Below are 26,076 nucleotides of genomic sequence, written 5' to 3'. Positions count from 1 at the left end.
AAAACCATGAAAAAAAGAAAAAAAAAAAAAAAAAAAAAGATACTTGTGTCATGATGTTCTACGAATGATCCATTGTAAATTTAAATGCCATTTTTCACTGTACTGGTGAACAAAATGCGATGAATAAAATACATTCATGTACCGAGGCGAGGCTGGCAGCGCCTGCTGTTTCTGTCCCTGCCATGTGCTGGCAGGTTTCCAGGGTGCCGCTGGGATGGGGTGACATGGCGGGGCGGGGGGCTGAGCCCGGAGTCCTTCCCCAGCTCCCGGTGCGGGGGGAGCGACCGCTTGACCCACTTACGCCTTTTGCCAGGAATAGCAGCCCGACAGCTTTGCCTCTTTGGTGTCACTGCTGTCCTCCCAAGGACGGGTCCCCTCTGCACCCCCCCATCAGCGTCACCGACCTCGAGGGGGTTTGGTGCCCAAGTGGGGACACCCGTGGTGCCACTTGCCATGCCAGCACCCACGTGCAGCCGGCCCCACCAGCACGCGGTGGCACGGCTGTCACCAGCCCCAGCACACACGTGTCACTGCGCTGCTGGCCCCAGGCACAGACCAGGCGTGTGGCACAGCAGTGTTGTCACTGTATCTAGGAGTGGGAATTGAGGGGGTACACAGGCATATATGGCACAACCCATCCCAGACCCCCTGCCACCTGCCTGGGGGGTGACAAGGACATCGTGTCCTTGCACAGCCCCATGGCCAGGGAGGCTCGTCCAGGGGTCCTGGCGAAGGAGAGTGGGCACCCCCCAGCCCAGCTGCCCCCGGCAGGGTGGGTGGGACGCAGGGAGCTGCTCTTTGCAAGATGGATGGGTGGAATTAAACCCGATTTGGTTTCATTACTGTCTGCAAAGCCCGGAGTCCTGGCTGCTCTCCAGCTGGCCGAGGGAAGGGCTGGGAGGGGGCACAGCATCACCCCCTCCCTGGAGCATCCTGCTGCTCCCAGGAGGGGGCCAAGCCGCCCCTTCTCCCCATTGCTCACATCACCGAGCAGCTTGTGGGGTGGGGAGGGAGCAGTGGTCCCCGTCCCCCACCCATGAAGGCGGAGCAGCTTAAGGCTTTATTAGGTGGGGGGAGGCCAGAGAAGCCCCTGGGTCACAGCTGGATGGCAAGGAGGTAGTCCTCATCGTCCGGGGGGGCAGGGGGTGGCGGTGGGTCGGGAGGTGGGGGGGGCTGGTGCAGATGGCGCCCCAGGGCCAGGTCGGGGGGGTCCAGGGGCTGCCCCTTGCGCATGACGTAGAGGAAGTAGTGGAAGGTGCCGGCATCCCCATCCCCACAGGCAATGTGGCGCAGGGACCAGCCAAAGGCCTCCTGGGCATAGTGGGGCTTGCGGAAGTGAGGCTGTGCAAAGGTGATGGAGATGAAGCAGCCCCCTGGACACAGCACCCGGCTCACCTGCAGCGGGAGAATCCCCAGGATGGGGTGAGGGACACAGTGAGGTTCACCCCCCTCGCACAGACAGCCCTGTCCCCAGGGACCCACATCACCATCTGCCAAAGTTCCCCCAGCCTCTCCCATCACATCCCCAAATCTCCTGTCCTAACCTTTGCTCCCCCCAGAGACACCCACCCTGGTTCTGGCATGTCCCCAGACCCCCTGCAGCCCAGTGGCAATGAGGAATGAGGGTCCCCATGCACCATCTCTCCCTGCATCCCAAACCTCTTCACCCCTATGCACAGCAGAGACCCAATCCTGGTGTGGAGAAAAGCTTCACCCTCCCAGGCACAGGACCCTCCCACACCAGCACGGTACCCCCACCCCACCCACCCCTCCTCAGGGTACCCAGTGCCACCCCCCACCCCCCCACACCCAGCATCCAAGGTGGCAGGAGGAAGGTTTGGATGGGAAAGGACTCGACCCTTTTAATCACCATTTTCTCCCTGCTGGAATTAAGCCCCCGCTAACAGGATGGAAAAGAACATCAATTTTCTTGCTTGGCTTTATCCAATGTCAAAAGGCTTTTACGGCCAGCGCTCGCGTGCTCGGCATGCAAAAGCAGTGCTTGGGGCAGGCTGGTGGCCAGCCCCCCGCCCTCCCCCCGCCCCCCTGCCCCAGGCAGGGACACCCCCAGGTTCCCCCCCGCAAGGACAAAGAGCCACTGCAGCAGGGGAGACGGCTGGGAGCCAAGCGGGGTTCCCGAGCTCTGGTTTAATCCTGCTGGGAAGCTCCACAGCTCAATGCTGGCTGGGGCCAGGAACGGACACAGGGGACAGGCAGCCTCTGTGTGTGTCCCTCCCCTCCTGCTGCGGCAGTGGCTTTCGAACCAAACCTTACTGGTTTTGGTCAGGAAAAGGAAGGCATGTCCCTGCACTCCCCCCCAACACCCAGCTCAGCATCCCTCCTGCAAAGCACCGGATGCATGGGGGTCCCTAGGGCTGAGAGTAGGCAGGGATCTCCAGCTGGAGCCGAGCAAGGCATCCTGCATCCCATCCTCATTAATAGAGCACTAGTGGCCGTTGCTTAGAGATGGGTGCAGGAAACCTTGCCACCCGACAAACGGCGCAGGGGGGCTGCTTCCCCCTCTGACATCCCCCCCACAGCTCCCTGATGGCCGGGACAGGGGTGTCCCTGAGGCATCCCCGCAGGTAGGGTGGATTTTTGCATCCCTGTCACCCATGTATCCTGTGCATTTTGGGTCCCCACCCATCTCCACCCTTCCCAGGGACAGCAAGACAGAGGCTATGAACCCCCTGCCGTGAGAAGAGGGATGGGAGTGATAATGGGGGTGCCAGCCACCGCTGGACCCCTGCACAGGGCCTGGAAAAGCAGTGAGAGGGTGGGAACAGCCAGTGAATCCCCCTGGGAACAGGGACAGCAGGGACCAGCCATGGGTGGAGGCCAGTGCCCAGCGATGCTGGGAGAGCTCAGGGATTGAGCAGGGGATTAAAAAGGGAAACGGGAGAAAAAACTAAATCCTTGCCGTTTGGCCAAGTGACAAGGACAGACAGCACAGTGGGCAGGCCAGGCTTGGGTGGTGAGGACAGCCCCACTGCCCACTGCACCGGGGCTCTGCTCCCACCTGGGCTCAGAGGAGCAAGAGAGGATGGGGGGCAAATAGCCCCAAGCACCCCAGCACCCCTTGCTGCTGCTGGGGGTGCCATGGGGCACAGTGGTCATTCCCCCCCGCAGTTATCCCCGCAGGGCAGCGCAGGCTGCCATGACCCACACCCTGCGCCAGGGTAGGTTCAATCCCCCCCCTGCCTCCCACACTGCCAATTAATCAGGGCCCTGAGGCATCGCCCATCCCCGTGGCAACACCAAGGCCATGTCGATGCTGACGGGGGTTGCCATGGCAACCCCGGACCAGACGAGTGCTGGGGACCCCGCTAACGAGATGGAAGCTGGGTTGGGGAAGGGTGAGTGCCTTTCACAGCCCTGCAGTCCTCACCTCACCCTGGGCGGGCAGGGCCACCTTGGTGTGTCCCCCAGGTCCCCTCCAGGCACCCTTGGGTGCACCTATACCCACCCATGCCAGGATGGAGTCCATTTTTTCTGCCACCCCTTCATGTTCAGGGTGCAAATAAAGAAAGGGGTCACCCAGGTCCTCAGCAGGACCCAGGGTCCCCAGGGACACACCTGGCTCTATCCACCTTCCAGGGGAGAAGGGGGGAGGGGAAGTCTACCACCCCAAAGGTGCTGGAAGCCCCCCAGGTGCCCCCTTACATGGCAGCAGAGGGGATAGCACCAGCTGGGGGGGGGGGGGCGGCAAGGCACTGGCTGGAGCATCCTCAGGGAAGCAGGGTGTTGACATATTCTGTACCTTCACCCACCCCAAACGGGAATGGGGTCCACCCTCTGTGTCCCCCCCCCCAGCTCTCCCCACCCTGTACCTCTGCCAGCACCCGGTGCATTGTGGCTGTCGCCTGGGGCGAGACATTCCATGGGTCGGTCTCCTCCACCATAAGCACGTCGAGGGTGCCCTTCTCCAGCACCACATCGAAGGTGGCGTCGGGGAAGGCAAGGGCACGGATGTCCATGACAGCCCAGTGCAGGCCGGGGCAGCAGGCGTAGCGGGCACGCATGGCCGCGATGCAGGCAGGCGAGTAGTCGATGCTGGTGACGTCGGTGTAGCCCAGCTCGTACAGGTCGTGGCTCAGGGCACTGTTGCCACAGCCTGCGTGGGGCATTGCTCAACCAGGGTGTGGGGTGCCCATGGAGGGGCTGCCGCATCCCAACCTCATGCTCTTAGACCCAGGGAAGGGTGCGGGTGGGTTAGGGCAGCTAGAGGGGTAGCAGGTCATCACCTTGCCGTTAACTAGTGAGTGCTTGGCAGCTCCTAATTAGTCTCTTCTTGCAAGGTGGGTGCACTGGGCTCCTGGCTCTGCAGGGCTGCAGAGGTAGAGCAGCCCTGGCACACCCCACTCGGATGGGATGCACGGGCAGCCGTGGGCTTGCTGGCAGTGGAAGGGGGTCCCAAGTGTTTCCCTCGGTGCCGCGGGGCACGAGATGACTGTGCCCCCAAGGAGCCTGCTGTGGGGCCGGCACCACGGGCAAATTAGGGCAGCATGCCACATATATGGGGAGATTTAACTGGGATGGACATACAGAAGGACGGAGGAACGGCTGTCCCAGGGGACCAGCATCCCGCTCGGCCGGTGCCAGCCCGGCCCTAGCAGGGCACGGGTCCCCGGTGTGATAGGTACGGGGAGAGTCCCTCTGCCCTCCCTTTGCCTCGTCGGGGGAGCCGCTCCTCCGAGGCTCAGCGGCTCCGAGAGGGATCGGGGGGGGCGGATTTGGGGGCCATTAATCTCAGCTGGCGGCGGCTGATCCACTAACAGGATCGGTGATGACACCGCCTAATCCCGCCCGCCCGGCGCGGCTGAACCTGCCGGGCGAGCGGCGGATCAGCGCTGGATCATCCCGCAGGTGGGATTACGGGCTGGTTGTACCGGGCCCAGCCGGGCCGAGCGCTTCCCCGGTACCGGCCCGGTGCCGCACCGCCCCCTCGCGGCCGGCGCCAGCGCATCCGGCGGCAGAACCCAGAGCCCTGCCTGCCAGCCCGCCCGCCCGCCCGCCCGCCCGCCCACCCAGCACCGGGCACGTACCGAGGACGAGGATGCGGTCAGTGGGGCGCAGCTCAGGCTGCAGGTGCGGGAGGAAGCGGGACAGCGCCCCCAGCCACTCGCGGGGCTCGGCGCCCTCTTGCCGGTACAGCTCGTCCCAGAAGCGGCGCTGCCGGTACCGGCGGTTGGCGGCAGGCGTGCGCCGCCGCTCCATGCCGGGCGGGGAAGCGCCCCACGTGCGCCTTCCGGCCTCGGCGATTGCATCGCCCTAAGCGCTCCGGCCGGAAACGCGGAACGGAGCGGAACGGAGCGGCAGCGGCCATGGCGGCGGGGCGAGGAGCGGCTGTGCTGCGGCGGGCCTGGCGGCAGCGGCGGACAGCACTGCTGGAGCCCAGCTACACGCCGCTGGTGGCCGCCTGCCTCTGCCTGGCGGAGGGTGGCGTCAACCTATGGGTCATCCGCAGGGTCCCCTGTGAGTGCCGGCGCCAGGCCGGGCCCCGCGGGGGGGTGTCCGAGCGGGCTCTGGGCACCGAGGGGTGTCAGGGTGACAGCAGCGCCCGGGCAGGGCGGCGGCGGGGCCTGGACGGGGCCGGGGACACACGGGGGGACACACGGAGCTTCGGCTGGGAGAGAGCAGGGGGGAGCGGGGCAAGGCCGGGGGTCTGGCGGGGGAGAGCCTCCCCGGCGTACCCCCAGCGCCCCTCGCTCCGCCTGAGCCCGTCGTGCCCGCAGACACCGAGATCGACTGGAAGGCCTACATGGAAGAGGTGGAAGGGTTTGCCAACGGGACCCTCGACTACACCCGGCTGAAGGGCGACACCGGGCCGCTGGTGTAAGTGATGGGGGTGGCCGAGCTCCCCACACCAGGGTCCCAGAGGGGCAGCAGAGCCTGGCCCGTCACTCCCATCTCTCCACAGCTACCCTGCTGGCTTCGTCTACATCTTTCTGGGTCTGTACTATGCCACGGGCCGCGGCACTGACATCCGCCTGGCACAGTACCTCTTCGCCGGCCTTTACCTCCTCAATCTCCTCCTCGTCTTCCGTATCTACTGCCGAACCAACAAGGTAGCCCGGAGCTGGGGGGGGGGTGTCTGTCCTGCTCTGCTGAGCCCTCACACAGGGCACGAAGTCAGGGCTGGCTTCAGAGGTGTGGAGAGGCTTGGCAGCAGTGAGGGGTCTGGGACAGGCTGCTGATTGCCCTCGCGTCTCTCTGTCCCCTGCAAGGTCCCCCCATATGTTTTCTTCTTCATGTGCTGCGCTTCTTACCGCATCCACTCCATCTTTGTCCTGCGGCTCTTTAATGACCCTGTGGCCATGGCCGTCCTCTTCCTCGCCATCAACCTCTTCCTGGAGGAGCGCTGGTCCTGGGGATGCTTCTTCTTCAGGTGAGGGTCTGGGGTCAGGTGGGGGCTGCCCTCCATGGCGTGCTGTGCGCGTAAACAAGCTCGGCACCAGGGAGGAGGCTGTACTTGGTCCAGGGGCTGCCTGGGCACCCACGGTGGGGGCCACAGCAGTAATGCAGCTTCCCACTCAGCCTGGCTGTATCCGTGAAGATGAACATCCTGCTCTTCGCACCAGGACTTCTCTTCCTCCTCCTCCAACAGTTTGGTCTCTGGGGCTGTATCCCCAAGCTCTGCATCTGTGCACTGCTCCAGGTGGGTCCCTGCTCGAGACATCACTGCAGGGGCAGGCTGGCAGCCTCATCAGCAAGGGGCAGAGGGCTCTCCTGCCTGGATCACAACATCCTGTCAGGGTGTCCTGGGGGCTGGAGGCCTCTGGGTGGATACACAGTGGCACCAGCATCTGAGTTTGCCCCATGCAGCAAGCTGGAGCTTCACAACTAGTCTAAATCATGGGGCTCCCATCTTTGGCTGACTGTCCCTGTCGCTGGGGTTCTTGGGAGGTAGAAAAGGTGATGGAGACCTGGCTTGCGGCTGCTGCGAGGTTGCTGGTGTGTCTCTGTCAGGTGGTTCTGGGGCTGCCCTTCCTGCTGGTGAACCCTGTGGGGTACCTGGCTCGCTCCTTCGACCTGGGCCGCCAGTTCCAGTTCAAATGGACAGTAAACTGGCGCTTCCTCCCAGAAGAGGTTTTCCAGAATCGGGCTTTCCATGCCACACTGCTCCTGGTTCACCTGGCTGGCCTGGGGCTCTTTGCACTGCACCGGTGGCACAGGTGAGACTTGATATTCCCCATGGGTGCTGGTTCCCCCATGGAACCCAATTTCAGTCAGCCCCCATGGTGCAGGATACGGATCTGTGACTTCCCTGCCTGCACACTGCTGCAGTTCTGGGGTTGCAGGCAGGAGTAGGGGCAAGTTACTGTCCTCTTTTGGGGAGTGCACTGCTCAGGCAGCGTGGCTTACAGGGGAAGGTTCAGGTGGGAAGGGATTTCAGCAGCTGTTACCATCAATGTTTATGCTTCCCCCTCAGGTCCAAAGAGAGCATCCTGGCTCTGCTGAAGGACCCTGCCGAACGGAAACACGCATCCCCTCCCTTGACTGTCAACAATATCCTTTGGCAGGGTGGGCAGCAAGAAATGGGGGAGAAGACAGGGTGAACAGCACCAGCTGGTCCTGGTGTTGTTAGGACCATCCTGTCCTGGGAGGAGGAGCTGTGCTGTACACTTGGGAGCTGTTGCTGGATTGCACCTCCAGCCCCCTGCCTTTGTCCCCTTAACGCCAGTGCACAGATCGTCTTCGTCCTCTTCTCCTCCAACTTTCTGGGTATCTGCTGCAGCCGCTCCCTGCACTACCAGTTCTACGTCTGGTATTTCCACACACTGCCCTACTTACTGTGGTGCACCCCTACTGCCAAGCTTGTCCACATGCCCAAGTACGTGCTGCCCAGAAGGGGGACCACTCATTTGCTGATGGGGTCTGGGAGCAAGCAGGCTGCTGTGTCCCCCTGATGTTGACCCACAGTTTCCCCCCCCTGCAGGGTGCTGCTGCTGGGTGTCATCGAGCTCTGCTGGAACACCTACCCCTCCACGGTCTGCAGCTCCCTCTCCCTCCACATCTGCCACGGACTCGTCCTGCTCCAGCTGTGGTACGGCACGGCTCCCCCGCTGGTGACACACACCCCCCCGCCAAGCAGGAGGCCCGCATCCGTCTCCAAGAAGGCCCAGTGAGAGCAGAGCCAGCCAGAGGATGAGAAATGGCCTCTGGGACTGCCTCTTCTGCCTGCTCTTTCCACACCTGGCTCCCAGGCTGCCTCCAGCCATCCCAGGAGGGACTACGAGCCCTGGAACTGTGCAAAGGGGGCAGCGTGGGGACCCCCAACAGGCAGGACTTCCCCAATAAAGGGGGCTTTGTGTGCCCTTCTCCGACTGCAGCATCTTTGTGCCATGATGGTGTCTGGATGGCCATGCCGTGGTCTGCCCCACCTGTGGGAAGGCAGAGCAGCTGCTGAGCCTGTGGCAGATCCCTTCCCAACCCCGGGAGAGTGCTACCCAGGGCAGGGGAGCAGCCTCTGGGGTAAGGTTGCAAGAGGATCTGCAGAACTGTTTTGCCTCAAGGTTTGAATCACCTTGATGCAGCCCAAAGCTGTACTTGATCCCTCCAGTACAGCTTTTCGTAGTCTCCTGCATGCTCCCTCCCATAGGAGATGGCTGGGGAGGGGGTGACCTCTTCCCCAGGACTGTGGTGAGCCCCAGTGTGACCTGAAGAGGGCTGACGCCTCCCTGCACATAACAGAGACACTTGTGCCTGCAGCGTGGAGATGATCACCTTTATTGGCCCCTCTGGCAGCTGTCAGACGTTGTTGGGGTTGTAGCACAGCATGTTCAGCTTGATGTTCTCATCCCAGTGACGCAGCAGCAGGAACAAGTGTCTGGCCGCCCCTTTGAGGCAGGCCACGTCCACCCCCTCGGGCAGCTGCTGTGCCTGCAGCCACGCGTCTGCCTTGGCCGCCACCAGCTCCCACTCCTCGAAGAAGCCAGCGCAGCGATGTTCCAGCCATGCCAAGGCCACCGCCGTGGCCCAGCTGGCACTCTCCAGGTCCTCCGGCCCCACGTCCTGCCAGCTCATGCCAGCCTCGGAGGGGGCAGCCGAGTGGGGGCCGGTGTCGGACTCAGAGCCGTGCCCACTGTCTGCCTGTGCCCACACAGCTGCACTGGGCACCTCAGAGCAAGTGCTCTGGGATGGGGGTGAGCTGGGCTGCAGGGCTGCAGCAGGCTCCTCACCTTCCTCACTGCCAGGCCCTGCCTGGAGGCTGCTCCTGGCCCCTGGGGACACAGGGCTGAGGCTGGCGTGGTGGGAGGCATAGGGGGAGGCCCGGCGCAGGCGGTCCAGTGGGATCTGCACCACGTTGGAGAAGCTCTCAGTGAGCTGGAATGGGCCTCTGGCTTGCTGCAGCTGCACCTGCAATAGTGGGGCAGCTGACTGGGGGGAAAGGCAGACAGGGGCACAGATCCACTGCGGCCCGTAGCACACACTGGTGGTCTGCAGGAGTGTCCTTGGGACACAGGCACTGCCTAGTGTACCGTGTGCTGCTGCTGGTGCTGCCAGGCATTGCCTGGGTGGCACAGGGGCAACACAGCAGGGTGGGATGGGGACAGGGTCCTTACCAGCGGGAGGTAATCATGGTTGCTGGAGCGCTCAGTCTCCGGGCTGAGGCACTGCTGGCGCAGCGCCAGGCTCGGCCCCCTGCGCCTGCTCAGGCTAAACCTGCAGGGATACAGGTGAGTTGACAGAGAGGACACACAATTCCAGCCTGCTGCAGGGAAGCGGCTGGAGCATCAACCCCTCTTATTCTGCTGGACCTGGCAGGGGACTTCGGACATGCAGCACCCAAGAAGCAGCACTATCCCCCTCTCCCTGCAATGTTTGGGCCCTTGCATCTCTCCACCCACAGCCTCACCTGGAGCCAGTGATGCTCTCTGTGGATTTCTGGGAGCCCATGGAGGTGGTAGAGGGGCTGGATGGAGGCCCTGCAAGAGGGGGAGAACTGAGCATGAGAGGTCATGGTGCACCCAGAGGTGCAGCCTGCTCCCTGGCATCCAGGATGCACCCCCGTTCCCCACCATCCTGCCTTTGCCCTCCTCCACCCTGGACTCACCGTTCAAGAAGTTCTGCTTTTCCCAGCCATAGGTAGGGGAGGAGATGCTGGCTGGAGACGCGGGGGTCTCGCCTCGCTCTGCAAAAGAGCAAATCCCTGATGGACCCCAGGTACCTAAGACCCTCATGGCCCACAGCTGCTGCCAGGGGCTGCTATGCTGCTCCTCCCCCTTATCTCCCTAGTATGGGGCAAATCCCTCTTCCCGGGCATCCACAGTGCTCCAGCCAGCACAATGCCCCATTCAGCTATGAGCCAAGGGTCCACAGGGACTCCAGTGCTCAGGCAGCTCCCTGGGGAGCATAAGCTGATACAAGTACCTGCAGTGACAGGAGCCTCATCCAGCTCTTCCATGTCCCGCTGCTGGCCCAGACCCACTGAAGAGCTCCTGTGGTGCCAGCTCCCTGCTGCGGTGGCTCGTGACTGCCTGGTAGAACTGGCTGCAAGGGACGGTGCCACCTCAGCCCTCTCCCCCATCGCTGTCCGCTCCCCAGCATGCCAGGCTCCCTGGCTGTACCTGTGCCCCACACCTCGGGGGCTGCGGGCAGGGCTGCCTGTGTGGCACCATCCACGGGCACCAGGCGGGTGTAGAGAGAAGGCACATTGCAGGTTTTGCTGGTTTGCACAGCTTTCAGGCGGAACCGGCGGGCGAAACCTGCCCAGAGCAAAGTGGATAGAGGTGGGGAGGTGCTGGGTTATGCTGGGGCTGGGGCACACACACCGGCACCCACCCTGCTCCAGCTCAGCCTCCCGCTGTGCTGCGTTTTCGTTGTCCCGAATGACGGAGCGTGCTGCCAAGCGGTGCAGCGGCTTGTCCCAGGCCTTGCCCACTTGCTGCGGGCGGTCCTCCCTGCCTGGCCCCTCCAGCCGGGGCTGCATCACTGACTCTAGCGAGGCCGTCACTTCCCAGGACACCGGCTTGCCAGCTCGCAGCGCATGGATCACCACCTGGCAGCGCAGGGGCAGGCTGGCATCCAGGCTGGGTTCCCCTGGCTCAGGCACCGGTGAGGCACTGAAGAGGTAGGAGGGCTCCACCAGCATGTCCCAGTCCAGGTGGGTGGGTGAGAGGAGGTTATCTGTGAACAGCAAGACATGGGCTCAGCAAGGCAGGGCCACCAGGCCCTGTCCCCTCCGCTCTCCCCCAGAGCCAGCACACACTTGACTCCACTGCGCTGGGCTGCAGCTGCCGTTCCTGGGGTCCCAGCCCATCCACCAGCCCCTCCAGGGACTGGTTCCTCTTCTGTGACATCTTCTCCAGGGCCCAATAGAGCCGGTGTGTGTCCAGCTCCCCGTGCGGTGAGGAGAAGCTGCGGCTGGCCAGGGCAGCACGTGCCAGTGCCTTCTTCCGCCGTGCCAGCTCCTCCATGCTCAGGGCCATCATCACCTGTGATGGAGATAAGGCTGACAGCCAGCCCAGCAAAGGCACCGGCGCAGAGCCCAGACTGCGCCAAGCCATGACAGGGCACCTGCAGCCCCAGCCGGCTGCTGGCCAGAGCTGCTGGCTGTCACCCAGCCCCACTACTCCGCAGGATGGGACCCGGCAGCCTCCCAGGGCTCTGAGTGATGCTCGCCAAGCTCCTCATACACGTGGGAAGGCCCGATGGCACCCAGACAGGAGTTTGCAAACATCCCCGGGGCTGACTCAAGCTGACGCCCAGGCAGGAGGAGTTGGCAGGGATTTTTCTGTGTCTGTGTGTGGGGCGTCTTGGCACTGTTGCTCGAGCTGGATGATGCTACAGTGGGATGCGGTTCCCAGCGCAGAGTGATGTCCCCGCAATGAGGGGCTTCACCTAAAAGCTATGGCAGGGCAGCAGTACCCGTGCCACCTCTCACCCCAGCAGCGGGGAGCTGGGAGAGGATCATTTACGCTGCAAGGAAATCACTTACGCTTGACATTTCAGCAGCAAAGGTGACCAGCTGTGCTGTTGTGCGGCAGGAGCCCCATGTCACCAGGAAGGAGCGTGTCCCGGAGGTGGGTGACAGCTGGCCTCACCTGGCCTCAGGGCCAGCATCACCCAGGGAACTGCCTCTCCCCACCACAGCGACCTGGCTGGGTTTTAAACCAAAGTATGAAGCAGCAGGGATGTGACCAATCACTAACGAAGCATCAGGTGGCGTTGGCAGAGGGCTGAAGGAGCCAGACAGGAGCTTAGCCAGCCCACCCCTCCTCTCCAGCTTGGCAGGCTTGTTACCTGGTGCTGGCCCAGCTGTTTTCATTTGATTTCTGCAGCATCACTGAGAAGCTGAGCTGTCCAGGGGGTTTGTTAGTCACCTAGCCAATGCCATCTCTTTGGTCCCCAGCTGTCCCATTCCAGTAGGGCAAAACCACCCGAGAAGCCTTTTTGTGGCACTCACGGCTGACCCTTGCTTAAAACCCAGGCTGCAGCGCTCCAGTTTCCAGCCTGGCAGCCACATGTCCAGCCATGGCAGGGCAGTGAGACCCTGGGTAAGCTGGCAGCAACCCCCCCATGCATGAGCCATTGAACCCCATTGTCATTCTTACCTTGGTGCCAGCCGGGGCAGAGGGCAGCGGAGCAGATTTGGTGGACTCGCAGAGGGACAGGCTCTTCTGGCCCTGCTGGGAGGTGGCATCAGTGCCTGGGGCCTCGGGGGCCACATCTCGGGAGCCGGTGGACTCGCTGCTGGTGGAGCTGTGGGAGAGGAGCCCCCGGCTGCGATCAGTGCTGACAGAGCAGTGCGTCAGGACGTACTGCTCCTGGATGTAGGACGGCTGGTAAATCCGCTTCCAGATGTCTCCCCCTGACGCAGGATCCACACCTGCCCGGCAAACACACACCCCGTCAGCCCACAGCCCCCATGCCTGACCCCTGCCCCAGGCCCAGCCCCACTCACTCCGCTCCGACGCCTCTGTGCTCCCAGCAAGGAGATCCAGGGAGATGTCCCCGGACCCCGGAGTGCGCCGGGGCGGCTGGCAGCTCTCCCCAGGGCTGGGCACATCCTCCTGGGAGGGAAAGGCTGAGCCCCGGCGAGGCCCTTCCCTGCCCTGGCAGAGAGAGGGCACCGCTGTCACCCCCCGGCACAGAGAGAAGCCAGCGGCATCGGGAATGTGCCATCCTCCCCGTGCCGGGGCAGTGCCGGTCATACCTGCGGGCACCTGCTGCGGAAGCGGGCGATGCTGTAGAGGACACAGTAGCTGACGAGGCGGTCACCGGGGTAGAGGGCTGGGAACTCGGTGGGCGAGAGCAGAGCCTCCATGCTGTCGGGGACGTACCAGTCGATGGTGATGTCACTGACGGCCGGCTCAATTGCCTTCTTCAGGGACTTGATCAGCTGGGGAAGGGAGAGGAGCCAGTGTCAGGCACCACAGCAGCCCCCATGTCCCCCACAACCTCCATCCCTCCCTGGGCATTACCTTGGGCTGCAGCCTCTCGGCCGGGCTCAGGAACTCAGCACAGCCCCGGCTCACCTTGGCCATGCCCTTCAGCAGCCGCCGGCACACCCGCTGCCCCATGCCAAAGCTGAAGCACCTGTGGGAGAGAGCCAGGCGATGGGAAGCCATGGCCGGGCTGGGGCTGGGCAGCCCAGTGGCAAGCCCTGCAGCAGGGATGGGTGGGGGTGTTTGATAGCCAGAGATGCCACCCCAGCTGCGTGCCAGGTTAGTGCAATCCTAGGGGAAGCTGAGCCTTTGTGGTTGGAATATGTGACAGGTGAAGGGCTGGTGGATGTGAGATGTGGGGCTGCAGGATGAGAAATCGTTGGGAACAGCCCAGGGGACATGGAGAGCACTGTGACTCTGTCACGGTGCCAGTGCCATACCTGACTGTGCTGGCCTGCCTGCGCACCAGCCGAAGGATCCTGCCTGTGTTGCTTGCTGCAGTGTCGGTGAAGAGGAAGAGCTGGCGGGGGTAGCCATGGTGCAGAGGCTGCGCCAGCGCCCAGCGCATGGCTGCCAGCAGGTTGGTGCTGCCCGCATCTGCCTGTAGCCGGCTGAGGTGCTCACAGGCGCGCCGCAGTGTCTCCTGCCCAGAGGAAGAGCCAGGCTCACAGTGGTCCCTGGCTCACCAGCCTTGACTCACGCCAGGGAGCAGGGAGCTGGGGCAGGGCTGGTGCGGGTTTGCCCAGTGGCACTCACGTTGCTGCAGAGGCGGCTGGATGGGAAGAGTGGCTTCACATCGGCACCAAAGCTGGCCACGTTGAGCAGTGTCCCCGAAGGGAGGCTCTTCAGGGCCACCAGCAAAGCCTCCTGAGGTGACAGTGGGGACCAGGGAGGGGCTGCTGAGGACTGGCCACCCAGGGAGCATCCCTGACCCCACAGCTGTGCCTCACCTTGACCTTGTCAAGGTCAGGGCTGCTCATGGTGCTGCTGCAGTTGACGAGGAAGAGGACCTCGCGGGTGATGCTCTGCAGGTTCCCGGGCACACCCTCCGCCGCCGGGCAGAAGTTCAGCATCAGCACGGGGTTGGGGAAGATGTCTTTGTGGAAACGCTTCCGCACGAAAGCCACCTGCAAGCCAGGCAGGCCAGGGACTTTCTCATACCCCTTGGCCCATACCAAGGTCTTCCTCACCCACACCCCACCGCTTCCTGCTCTCCTCCTCCTCTCCACCATGCCATGTCACCTGTCTCTCGCCGCTGCTGTCCTTCCTGGCAATCCGCATGTAATCCCGGCGGCTCCGGACGAGGGCCTCATACTCAGGGTATGTCATAGTGCCATCCTCCATCACCAGGTGGGGGTGGTGGGGCTCTGTGGGGCACAGAGGGGTTCAGAGCCACCCTGTGCTGCAGGGAGCTGGGGGATGCTCCAGATGCTTTCAGTGCAGTGCCTCCCCCAAACCCACCGAGGGCACCATCCCCCCTCACCGCAGGGGTAGAGGATGATCTCCACGTCCCTGTCGTAGCGGTGGGGCTCAGCCAGGGTGACACAGGTGGTGGTGGCAGAGCTGGCCCAGGGGTCGGCGTCGGCTCGCAGGGCATGGGACGGACTCTCCAGCCCTGCAGGGAGGAGGTGGCAGCAGGGCAGCCCCTCGGCCCCTGACCTACTGAGCTCTGTGCCTGTGCTGGACCTGGCACAGTGGCAGTGGCTGCCCACTGCCAGCTATAATGGGATTAACTGGGCCAGTGGCCAGGATCGTGTCCCCGCTGACCCACATCCCCCCCTTGCTCATCCTCTCCCCCATCCATCAAATCTCCCAGGGAAGGAGGCTGCTGACCCAGAGCTGCCCAAAGCCATGTGTGGGGTGACTCTGGAGGGTCCCAGCCCCGGGGGGTGGGATGGGGAAAGGGCTTCTTTGCATGTATGGAATACAAGATGAAGCCGGGGGAAGGGGGCTCACATCCTCTTAGAAGCATGGAGAGACCAGCAGGACAGTGTCCACGTTTTGGGGAGGCTTTGCCCAACCAACTGCCACCACCTGAGCTGCCCCCCTACCTGCCAGCAAACAGGGGCCCTTCACCAGCAGCTCGAAGGCAAACTCATAAGGAAAAGGATTGCAGGTCCGGCCCCGAAAGACATCTACACTCTCCACAGGCACCATGGGGGGGGGCTGGCTCCGGGCACCCGGCCCTCCGAAACAGCTGGTAGGGCTGTGAGGGGAGAGGTGGTGATGGCTCCCACTCCCCTCCCTGCTCACTCAGCATCAGCATCCCCCCCCCCCCGGGGTGGCGGAGACTGAGGAAGCTGTGAAAATCACCATAGGGCCAACCTGTCGTCACACAAGCTTGCCGGCTCGCTCTCGGGGTCGGTGGGGACACGGGGTGTGAGGACGGGCGGCAGGAGGAGGCGCAGGGCCCCATCCGGCAGCGTGGCCAGCTCTTGCGCTGTGCTCAGGGTGATGGACAGGCTCTCTGACGCACACAGCGTGCCAGTGACAATGATGAAGGTGGAGCGCTCCACATCTTCGTCCAGGACGAGGTGGCCTGGGCAGAGGAGGGATGGCCTGGGGTCAGTGGTGTGTGAAATGGGGGGACATTAGTTGCAGTAGCTACTTTCAAAGGGGACAAAAAGGGCCATGCAAAGGGACAGGTAAAACCCCAGGAGAGGTGGAGGGAGGGGAAAGGAAAGGCTGAAATCTCCACCCCGAAGACCCCCTCCAAGGCACCAGGGTGGCCTGGGAGGGGCTGTCAGCCCCTCATATCTCCCCACACTTCATCCCTACTCCTTTGAGCCTCCCAGCCAGGAGGGCCCAGCAGAATCACCTGTGCAGCAGCACTTACCGCCAGCACAGTGCTGCGGCTGGCCGGGGTTTGGGATGCACTGGAGACAGCAGTCCTGTGCCCGATGCCGGTTCTGGACCTGGAACGTCACCCGCCGGCTGCCGGCTGCCGCCTCAAAGCTGGCCACCACCTCCGACTGCTCCAGTGGGTAGATGAAGACGCCTGTGGGTAAGAGAGAGCCACGAGGCAGGTCCGGGTATGGACTCCGCTGTGGCACAGTGGAGCCCATGGCAGCACCACTCTGACTGGCAGGGTGATTTAGGTGCACAGGCAACACACAGGGAAGACCCAGAGCCTCACTAGCTGGGAGGGCAGGGAGGATGAAATCCCTCTCTTCCTCAGCAACAGGAATGGGTTTGCTCAGCCTCACTCTTCTCCTGCCCACAGGGTGATGCTGCATGTTGGTGCCGCCACTGCACCACCTTTACTCTCCAAACTGAGCAAGGTGGGGGGCTGGGGTGCTCTCCAGCATGGGTGTTTTTAGGTGGCTGTTCAGGCAGCCCAGGTCCCTGCCAGCCCCCATAGCTCCCCCTTACCTTCCACGGGCTCCTTGTGGGGATTGGTGTACGTGAGGTGAGCAGTGATGCTCAGGGAGTACCCATTGGCACAAGCCTTCACCTTGGAGCTCTTCAGGGGCAGAGGCTCCCAGGAGGACAGGACGTAAAGGCCTGGCATTGTTCCTCAGTGGGCAGCTGCAAGCAGAGGGGGGCAGGCACTGGGTGTTCAGGGACAGGGTCTGCCACAAAAAGGCTTCTGCATGCAAGTTGCTTCCATCTGCCCAGCCCGCAAGGAGGGGAGCAGGTCCCCAGCCCTCCCCATTCCAGAGACATTGCTCTGCAGCATCCATGAAATACATGGGCCTGGACCCAGGTCTCTGGACCCCAGCCCACCTACAAACCAGGTCTGGAGCCACAGGAGCCCACAGAAAGCTCTTCCACTCAACAGGTAAATAAACCTGGGCAGTGAAATGTCTTCTCCCATGGGAAGCAGCAGTTACATGCAAGCCCCAAGTCACAGCAGACAAGCATTGACTCCTAGACAGGACAGATAATGGACAGCCACATGCAGCCCATCTCTCAGACACCCCGCAGCAGCTCAGTGGCTCCAGAGCATCCTCAGACCATCTCCTGCACTGGCTGGGAGAGGAGCATCTGCTGCTCCCATCTCCATCCACCCACAGAGGTTACCAGGGTAATTGGTTAAAAAAAAAAACCAAAAACCAAAGGGCGAGGAGCCCACGGTGTATCTGGGACAAAGCTGTGAGCAGTGTTTGCTGAGGTTTAATAATTAACAACAAGGTCAGCGCTGCACGGAAGAGCGGCACAGAGGGGAAAGCACTGCAGGGGGGGCGTTCGGCTCGGGGGACAATGTTGTCTGCATCCATGCGAGTAATGCTTTGCCCAGAGATGGATGCATCTGGCATCCCACCCTTCAGCACTGGCTGCCAGAAGAAAGGTGGTGGGGGATGCCTTCCAGCCAGGGCACCAACCCACTCCACACCTCCCTTCCCTTTGGGAAAACCACCTGGAAGCAGCATCCCAAATGACTGCCTAGAGCCAAGGCATCTCTCCAACATTACCCCAGCCTGTGTCATCAAACATTCACATACAGTATTCAGGCCAGCCTGAGTTCTGCCTATCCATGGACTGTGGGGGGGGGTCCTGAGCTAGGCATGGGTCTGCACCTCTGTACTGCATCCCCTGCCCACCCCAAGTGCCTGCAACCCAACAGCAGCAAGGTCCCAGCATCACGCCATGTGCTGGTGCTCCAACGCACAGCATGGCTAGGGCAAAGACAAGGCCAGGTACAAGTGAACCATCTGGTACCCCTGTCCTGGTGGCCTTCATCCTGGGAACAGCTTGTACAAGCATTGGAAACTGGAGGCTCAAGGCGGCCTCTGCCCACGGTCACAGGATGCACCTCCCAGAGCATCCTTGAAAACGAAGCAGGGCTACACCCCTGGAGGCAGCATCAGGATGGAGCCCTTGGATGGTGTGAGGCAGACAGCCCCTGAGAAGCATGGAAGTACATTAGCAACATGGCTGCATCCCAGGAAAGTAAGTCCATTATGCCGGAGGGGAGCTGTTTACGTGCTCAGTTGGCATCGCAGTTATGCTTGCGGGTCCTGCCCACCCAACCACTCCCTGCTATCGTCAGTCCTCCACCTTGTGTGCAGGATGCTGAGCCCCCCAAACTGCTCTCCCACCACACAAGGCAGCACAGGGTCCCTGCACAGACTGTTTTTTCCTCCACACCAGCCATGCCACTGCTGGGAACATCCTCAGTCAGGTTCTGCTCTGATCAGAGCACCCAGCTAGGCCCTGGGGACCGGGACTCCCCCATCCCAGCCACATTGAGCCATTAAAGATGGATTTCACCCCAAAGTCCTTCCATTTGTTCCCAAGGCACCAGCTTAATGCTCAGCAACATGCCTATTATTTGCCATGCTGCCCGCCGGCCAGGGCACTGCCAGCTTGTTTACCAGGGACTTACTGAAGAAGCCGTCCTGGCTGCTTTTTATCACTTCGCTTTACATTTATACTCACAGAGTAAACAGGCCCCATCTGTCCCTGCTATGCTTTGTGCTGCCTGCTCTAAGCCCTGTGGTAATGAATAAAACCAGACCTGATGGTCCTCATCCCGGCCTCTTCGTCCTCTTCCTCCAGGGCATCAAATTGTCCCCAGCTGCCAGCATGGCATCACCAACACGTCCCCAACCCCTTCCCTGTCCCCAGCATGGTTGCCAGTGCTTTCGTAGCTCCCTCCTCTTCCTCCCTTCCCAGCTGCTGCCCACAGGACCTGGTTTAACCAGCAGCATCCCCAGTACGGAGGGGGATGCAGCAGGAGTGGGGCTGGCGGCAGCTCACCATGCCAGCAGCAGCAGAAGGCCCTCAGTGAAGGCCAGGAGGAGCTAACTCTTCAGTAGGTCAGAATAACTTCACATGTCTCCTCTCACCCGTGGGCAGGCTGGGTTTTGCAGTGAGGCTGCTCCAGCAAGCCAGGCGCCTCAGCCCAGCCGACCCTCCTGAGCTGCCTGAGAAGTTGTCAGAGTTTCACCTGCTGCAGCAACAGCCGCCCACAGAACCCCGTGCCTGTGGGTGCCTCGTCCCTCCTCACCCTGGGGAAGGATGAGGCCAGCCCCTGCACAGGCAAACCCAATGGAAATTTCCACTGGTGACAGATGCACAGGCCCATTCAAGAGAAGGATGGAAGGAGAGGTGCCCAAACCTCTGCAGCAGCTCCTGGAGCAAGGAGGCATTGCTGCCCCTCCTGCTGCTCTGAGTTACCCCTGCTTCCCTCGCTCCCTGTGGGACATCCCCGCATCACTCTGCTGGGATGGGGCACAAGGAGAAGAGAGCAGGATCCATCCCAACTCCTGGAGCAGGGAGGAGGCCACAGAAGCAGGAGGTGACAGGGCTGCTGCCCAGTGCCTGTGGGGCGTGTTTTGCAGAGAGCCCAAAGAAGAGGAGGAGTGGAGGGCAAAGGGATTTCCTGGCAGCTGCAGACGAAGGGGACAGGGTGAAGGGGGTGCTGTCCCCCGCCTGCCACTGGTGCTTCGTCTGCTGGGAAGTTGAAACAGAGAGTAGAGTCTGCTCCACATGCACATGTGCATGCATGCACACATGCCCTGGCACACACACTGCATCCAGGACCTGTGCTGCTGTTATCGCCCCCCCCGCCACCCCCCGAGCCGCTAAAACCCCTGGAAAAGCCCAGCCCCGTGCGAGGGAGCAGGAGTTACTTGCCCCAAATGCACCCTAACACAGGCACCCCCAAAACAAATGTCCCAGCCCCACGGATTTTCCCTGACAGATGCACCTCGCGGCAGGACAGCCAAAAAGAGGGGTCCTACTGCTCCTCCGGCCGCGGGATGTTTGTGGCATGGGCCAGGGAGCGGCTGCTGATACCCTGGGGCACGTTCCCAGCAGTTATTAGAGCCAGCCCAGCTGAGTCCGTGCCGGGTGGTGATTTCAGCACTTTTGTCGCCCTGCTGCCTCATCCCCACCTCTCACCCTCCTGCGATCCGCGGCTGCCCCGACAGCTGGGGTGCGACCTTGGGGCACGCAGCAATTGCAGGATACCCGCAGGGTCTCGGCTCACCGCGGCTCCTGACTCCCTCCCGCCCTGGCACTTACCTGGAGGAGGATGAGGATGACACAGGGGCTCCAGGCTGGGCTCAGCACCCACTGGGTCCTACCCTCTGCAAAGCTCTGTGCCCTGCCGTGGGTTTCTCTGCCCCTCTGTCTGAGGTCTGCGATACCCAGAGAGGATGAGCGGTCCTTCCCCGCCTCTCTCTGCTGCAGGCTCCCTCTCTGGCACTGACTCCTTCACCGCCCTCGCTCCATCCCTCGCTCCCTTTGCCAGCAGCAGAGCTGCTCCAAGCCCAGCCTCATTAAAGAGACACGCTCCCTGGTATCTCCACTCCGGGGAGGGCCGGGAGATGCTCTCACGGGTGGCGCTGGCCGTCTCAGGGGATGGCCAGCATGCCCAGACGGTGACAGGAACTGGCCGAAATCAGAGCCCAACCCTGTGGGCTGCTCTGCATCTACAGCATGGCAATGTCCAGCCAAACTTGGGTGCTGGTGAGACCCCAGTGTGATGCTGTGCACCCACAAACACGGGGTTCAGCTGCTCAGGACATGCAGCCATTCCCTGTGCCCCCCCCAAACAAAACAGGGCAAAACTCTGTCAGTCAGCTGAGGTCTCCACTACAAATACCATGGGCCACAAATTTCACAACCAGCTTCTCTAGGGAAGGTCTCAGCTGCCCTGAGATCACAACAGGACTGGTTAAAGAAGGATGCTGAGCATCCACCCCAAACCCAGATGTCCTGGAGTCCCACCAGGTCTATCCTCATAAGCCACCTTGTGCTGTTGTGAAATTCCAGCACCAAACAACAGGAAAGAGGGGGGATCTGGGGAGTCCCCAGCCTTTGAGTGACAAGTGTGACAATAAGCCTCCTCGGGGAGGTTGCAGGTAGTCAGGAAAACCCTGCAAAGCCAGACCATGCCTGCCGGCAGGGAGGATCTCACAGCCCAGGGCGCAGTGGGAATCCCTTCGCCGCTACCGCCGGCCCGGCATTCCCAAGGGGCAGAGGAGAAAAACCGTCAGATTTGGGGCTAATCCCTGCGCTGTCTCTCCAGGCAGCTCCCTCGCTTTGCTATAGATAGGGCCGTGCTGCCGCCGCTCTTTTTATAGAGCATGCAGAGGAGAGCCACCCCCTCCGCGCCCTGCAGGATCCCTGCCCGCGCCTCAGCCGCGCCGAACCTGGAGCCGGCCCAGGCACGCCGGCACGAACGGGGCACAGAGAGGAGGAACTGCCGGCAGGGGCTACCCTGTCATTGGCAGGGCATTTCGGAGTGGCACCACAGCGAGAAGGCCTGGCACATCGGCGGCTCCCCACCAGACCTCTCCCCTAAGCTGACCCACACGCCGCTACGGCTTCAGCTCCTCGGTACAGGTTTCACTGGTGGCAGCAGGAGCAAAGGGGAAAAATTTCGGAGGAAGGCACCCCTTGCTGCACATGGAAACACAGGGCACACTCCCAACCCTTTACCCTGTGCTCCAGTCAACACAATTGTCTGGCACAGAGGTACTCTACATGTCTCTGGGGTGCTTGCAAGAGCATGCTGAGCCATTCCTTCTCCCCATGCAAGATACCCAATGGCACACTGCTTCCCTTCCTTGTGCTGCATGGGGAGACAGGAGAGCTAAAGCGTGCAGCTGCTCTCCTTCCCCATCATTTATGGCCGCAGCAGAAGGATGCTAACCCATATATTATACCCTCATGACAGACGGAAGCTCTGTGAGCTGCTGGAGGCACAGCATGCGCTGCAGCGCATCCACACAGCCTGCGGCGTGCACGGGGCTCCCGCTCCCATCGTCATGGCAAGCGTCGCAGCTGCTCCAGTCCCAGAGAAAAACCCACAAGCTTTGATTTTTCTCTGAGATATTGTTTCTAGGCTAAGCTGAGGCGAAGAAAAGCATCCAAATGCTAGTGCTGCATTGGTGCCAGCAGCTGGGTGATGGACTTGGCCAGCCCACGGCATCAGACACTGTCTGCAGCCCCAGCATTATAGCAGGTGAATAACCACGGCATGCACATCACCCGGGACACACCAAGCCTCCCCCACCCCACCGGTGATCCGCAGTAGCCCTGGGGAGGTGCAAACAGGCTCCATACAGCTCTCACACCAGCGTGAGACAACAGGCATGCGTGTCCCTGCTCTGCACCATCACAGCTTCCCAACAATAGCTTGTCACAGCCACAAATGGATGCCTGAGAGCTCGGCACTGCCTTTCAGCAGAGTGCTGAGCTCAGGTGTGCATTAAACACTGCAAAGCAGGCCTGGCTCAGCCCAATAGCTACATTCAGCACCCTCACAAGTGACCCCACAAGCCCTCACCACCAGCAGTACCACATAAGGGACCAGTTGTGATCTGGGTATTTATCTCCAAATTACCTGTTCTGGGTTTATTGAGCTGAATTATCACACAGAGATAGGGCTGGCTGGAGGGAAGCACGGACCACAACACTCTTACAGATGCTCTCAGGTCCTGAGTCACTGATAGTCTAGTGCTATGGGACGAAATAACCTGAAGCCCAAGGAGATAATAGCTGGTGTCAGGCTGGGAGCAATTGTGCTCCCAGGCAGAGTCTCTGCCTGCCGGGTGAGGGGCAGGGGTGTCCTGTTCAGCTCTCTGCTGCTTTCTAATCAGAACAAATTAAAGGAGATCCTGAGGATGGATAGCCATAGAGGATGAGGAGAATGCTGGTGGTGTTTCTGGTTAAAATCAGGCACGCCTTGGTTTAACTTGTATAGTATTGGCCTGCCCAGCTGCAGGGATTTACAGGGGGGCTGGAGGGAGAAGGCAGCAGGAAATGAAACATAAGCAGAGATATGGAGACATCAGGGACCCCTGGGGAAAAGAGCTGGGAAAACTGCCAGTGCTCCTGCTCAGACTTAATGGAAGCCCTCCTAGGATGCTGGAGCAGGCATAGTTCTGACACAGGCCCAGGACATGCACTGGTGGCTTCTGGGTTTTCTTTCCACAGCCAAAAATAGCGGGGCTTGCAGCTGTGGGTTGGGCACAGGGATCTCGCAGCATTCACCCCATGGGGCTGCTGGGCTCACTGTGCAACCTAACCCTGGCTCACTGCAGCTCTTGCTGAGGCACCAGGCTCGCTGCTGAAAGCGAAACTCCTTGGGTTTTGGGCACCAGAAACCCAACGTGCTGCTGACGCCTGCCTCTGCTTCCTGTACAGAGGCGTTTGCCCATGCTCTGAGGCATATTCCGCCGGGAGCCTCCTTTCACAGCAGCAACAGCAGCGGCGTGCCCAAGGGTGTGTATCACCACTCCAGCTCCTCACTGTCAACCATCTTCTGAGGGTCGGGTGGTGGTGAACTGTGCTGTTTCAGACCAGCTTAGGCCAACAGTGTCAGCAGCAACTAGGGCTCAGCAGCACAGTGGGTCCCATCAGGTCAGCCTGTCCCTTTGCATGGGAGCCCGAGGGCAAATTTGGGGTGCTGCATGCCAGGCAGGGCCATGCTGGCCTGCCTCCCAGCCAGGCTCAGAGACAGCGATGGGGTGCAGGGGGCTGGAAACCCCTCCTAGGAGCGGCGTCTGAGGAGTCAGGCTGAAGAGGCTGGGTGCGGAGAAGGGATAGGGGCAGGGGGAAGTGAACCGGGAAGAGAAACCATCGCAAAAGGCTCGGGGCTGGGGAGAAGGGGAGGAGGGAGCAGGGCGCGGGCGAAGCTGCAGGGGATCGTCCTCAGTCCGGAGCACACTGCTGTTCGCGGGGCTGGGGGCACCCACGGCGGGGAAAAGGAACCGGATGCGGGCATGCCCGGGCAGATTCCCGCGGGCTGGAATGGCCGAGCGGCTGCTTCCCTCTAGCGGGGAGCGGCGGCCGAAGGAAAGAGGCGGTTTGGCCGGGCCGGCAGCACCCAGCCCCGGCTCCCCGCCCCGCCTCCCCGCTCCTACGGGTACGTGGTGCGGGCGGGGCGCGCTTCCGGAGCTGCGGCGGAGCGGTGAGAGCGGGCAGCGCTGGCACCGGGGGTCTGCGGGCCCCGCGCCCCGGCTCAGGGCACGGGTTGGGGCTCCCGGGGCGGTGCTGGGTTCGCCTCCCCACGCGTGTCCCGCGATGGGCCCTAGGGGAATCCGCCAGGTCCCGGTGCGGCTCCCTCGCTGCTGCAGAGGTGGCCTCGGGAACATGTCCCTGTACCCCCACACTGGACAGGAGCACAGCCTGCGTGGGCTGCCCCGGTCCCTCGCAGGGGTGGGTTTTGGGGGCTGGCGGCATACCCTTGGGCTGTGTCACCCGGGAGAAGGTGTGGGGACAGACAGCGCTGGCAGCCTGTGCAGGCAGGTGATGTCGGCACCCAGGGGCAGGCGGAGGGAGGATCAGAGGAAGGGAAAGGGGGTGTGTATTCAACTTCATTCCGTACCCACAGCACCACACCCTCTGACGCACAGCGATGGGGAGACCCCAGAAGAATGCCACCAGCGGGTCATCCCCTCGGCCGGCCACCACCGCCTCCAAAACTGCCCCCACCACACCATCACCTTCCGCCTCAGCTACCCAGGCCCAGACTTCAGCTGTGGGCAGCAGATCCAGGAGCACTGCAGCTGCCAGGGCTACTGGCCCCAGCGGAGGGCAGGGAGCAAAGCCAGATTCCTCTCAGCAGAGACCCACAGCATCTCGTGGAGCCCAAGGAGGTGCCGGGGACCAGCACAGAGCATCCACCGGGAGTTATTCTACAACCCAGAAGAAGGCACCAGGTGCCAAAGCAGCTGCCAGTCCAGCCAGACCCCACGCCAAAGCAGCTGCCAGTCCAGCCAGACCCCACGCCAAAGCAGCTGCCAGTCCAGCCAGACCCCACACCAAAGCAGCTGCCAGTCCAGCCAGACCCCACACCAAAGCAGCTGCCAGTCCAGCCAGACCCCACACCAAAGCAGTTGCCAGTTCAGACAGACCTAACCCATGTCCACAGAAGCAGCAGCCTGGGGACGACCTGAGCAGGGCCTGTGGCTGGTTCCTGCCCCCGCTGGAGAGCCAGGACATCCCACGTGTGGAGAAGGAGACCCGCGGCCAGCGGAGCAACCCCAAGTGGTATGAGTGGCGGGCAAACCGCATCACTGCCTCCATGGCCCCCAGGATCGCCAACAGCAATTTTGCCAATGGCAAGACTGACAAGGTGCCACAGTCCTACCTGAAAGCGGTGGTGGACTCCAGCCCCAGCGTGCAGACGCGAGCCATGGCCTGGGGGGTCGACAATGAGAAGGTGGCCGTGCAGGCTTATGAGCAGCTGAAGTCACAGGCAGTGGGCAAGCCGGTGCGGGTGGAGGACTGTGGCCTCTTCATTGACCGGGATAAGAAGTGGATCGCTGCCAGCCCAGATGGCATCATCAAGGAGGCGGCCACAGGGAAGGCCCTAGGGCTGCTGGAAGTGAAGTGTCCCTACAAGCACAGGAACAATACGATACGTGATGCCTGCAATGACAAGGACTTCTGCCTGAAGATGGATGGGGACTCTTATGCTCTGAAGAAGGATCATGCCTACTTCACCCAGGTCCAGTGCCAGCTGGCAGCCACTGGCTTCCAACAAGCCGATTTTGTGGTGCACACCAACAAGGAGACAGCTGTGGTCCCTGTGAAGTTCGACTCTGAGTTCTGGGGGCAGACAGTGCCCAAGCTGGAGAAGTTTTACACTGAGGCAGTGATTCCCCACCTGCAGGAGAAGGCAGGCAGCTCCGCCCTGGCCAAGGAGGAGTAGACCCCCCTGCCCCCTGTTGCTCATCTGCCACAGAAACCCACCTTTGGTCCCTAGCATAGAAAATGCACC

At 61.9% G+C, this 26,076-nt stretch overlaps 3 protein-coding genes across 3 annotated transcripts; 1 reads left to right on the top strand and 2 right to left on the bottom strand.

Moving 5' to 3' along the window:
- Positions 1–1,095: 1,095 nt before the first annotated feature.
- EEF1AKMT4 (EEF1A lysine methyltransferase 4) lies at positions 1,096–5,217 on the bottom strand (the record flags this gene model as incomplete). Its single annotated transcript, XM_080623049.1, has 3 exons — positions 1,096–1,395; positions 3,831–4,114; positions 5,046–5,217. The coding sequence occupies 3 exons, from the start codon at positions 5,215–5,217 to the stop codon at positions 1,096–1,098; spliced, it is 756 nt and encodes a 251-aa protein (XP_080479175.1).
- Positions 5,218–5,324: 107 nt separating this feature from the next.
- ALG3 (ALG3 alpha-1,3- mannosyltransferase) lies at positions 5,325–8,129 on the top strand (the record flags this gene model as incomplete). Its single annotated transcript, XM_080622964.1, has 9 exons — positions 5,325–5,475; positions 5,736–5,835; positions 5,921–6,068; positions 6,228–6,388; positions 6,538–6,658; positions 6,970–7,175; positions 7,433–7,511; positions 7,692–7,834; positions 7,940–8,129. The coding sequence occupies 9 exons, from the start codon at positions 5,325–5,327 to the stop codon at positions 8,127–8,129; spliced, it is 1,299 nt and encodes a 432-aa protein (XP_080479090.1).
- A 622-nt stretch (positions 8,130–8,751) lies between these two features.
- VWA5B2 (von Willebrand factor A domain containing 5B2) lies at positions 8,752–16,902 on the bottom strand (the record flags this gene model as incomplete). The annotated part of the gene is made up of 21 exons (XM_080622629.1): positions 8,752–9,360; positions 9,567–9,666; positions 9,860–9,929; positions 10,058–10,135; positions 10,375–10,494; positions 10,572–10,709; positions 10,786–11,130; positions 11,213–11,438; positions 12,558–12,832; positions 12,908–13,058; positions 13,160–13,345; positions 13,428–13,542; positions 13,832–14,034; positions 14,148–14,258; positions 14,342–14,518; positions 14,634–14,758; positions 14,875–15,006; positions 15,443–15,597; positions 15,705–15,930; positions 16,228–16,389; positions 16,764–16,902. The coding sequence occupies 21 exons, from the start codon at positions 16,900–16,902 to the stop codon at positions 8,752–8,754; spliced, it is 3,843 nt and encodes a 1,280-aa protein (XP_080478755.1).
- Positions 16,903–26,076: the final 9,174 nt, after the last annotated feature.

Source organism: Psittacula echo (assembly GCF_963264785.1).
Source record: "Psittacula echo genome assembly, chromosome: 7".
Taxonomy (NCBI): Eukaryota; Metazoa; Chordata; class Aves; order Psittaciformes; family Psittacidae; genus Psittacula; species Psittacula echo.
Note: the sequence above shows the minus strand (reverse complement) of the source record. Positions and strands in the feature narration are given on the sequence as shown.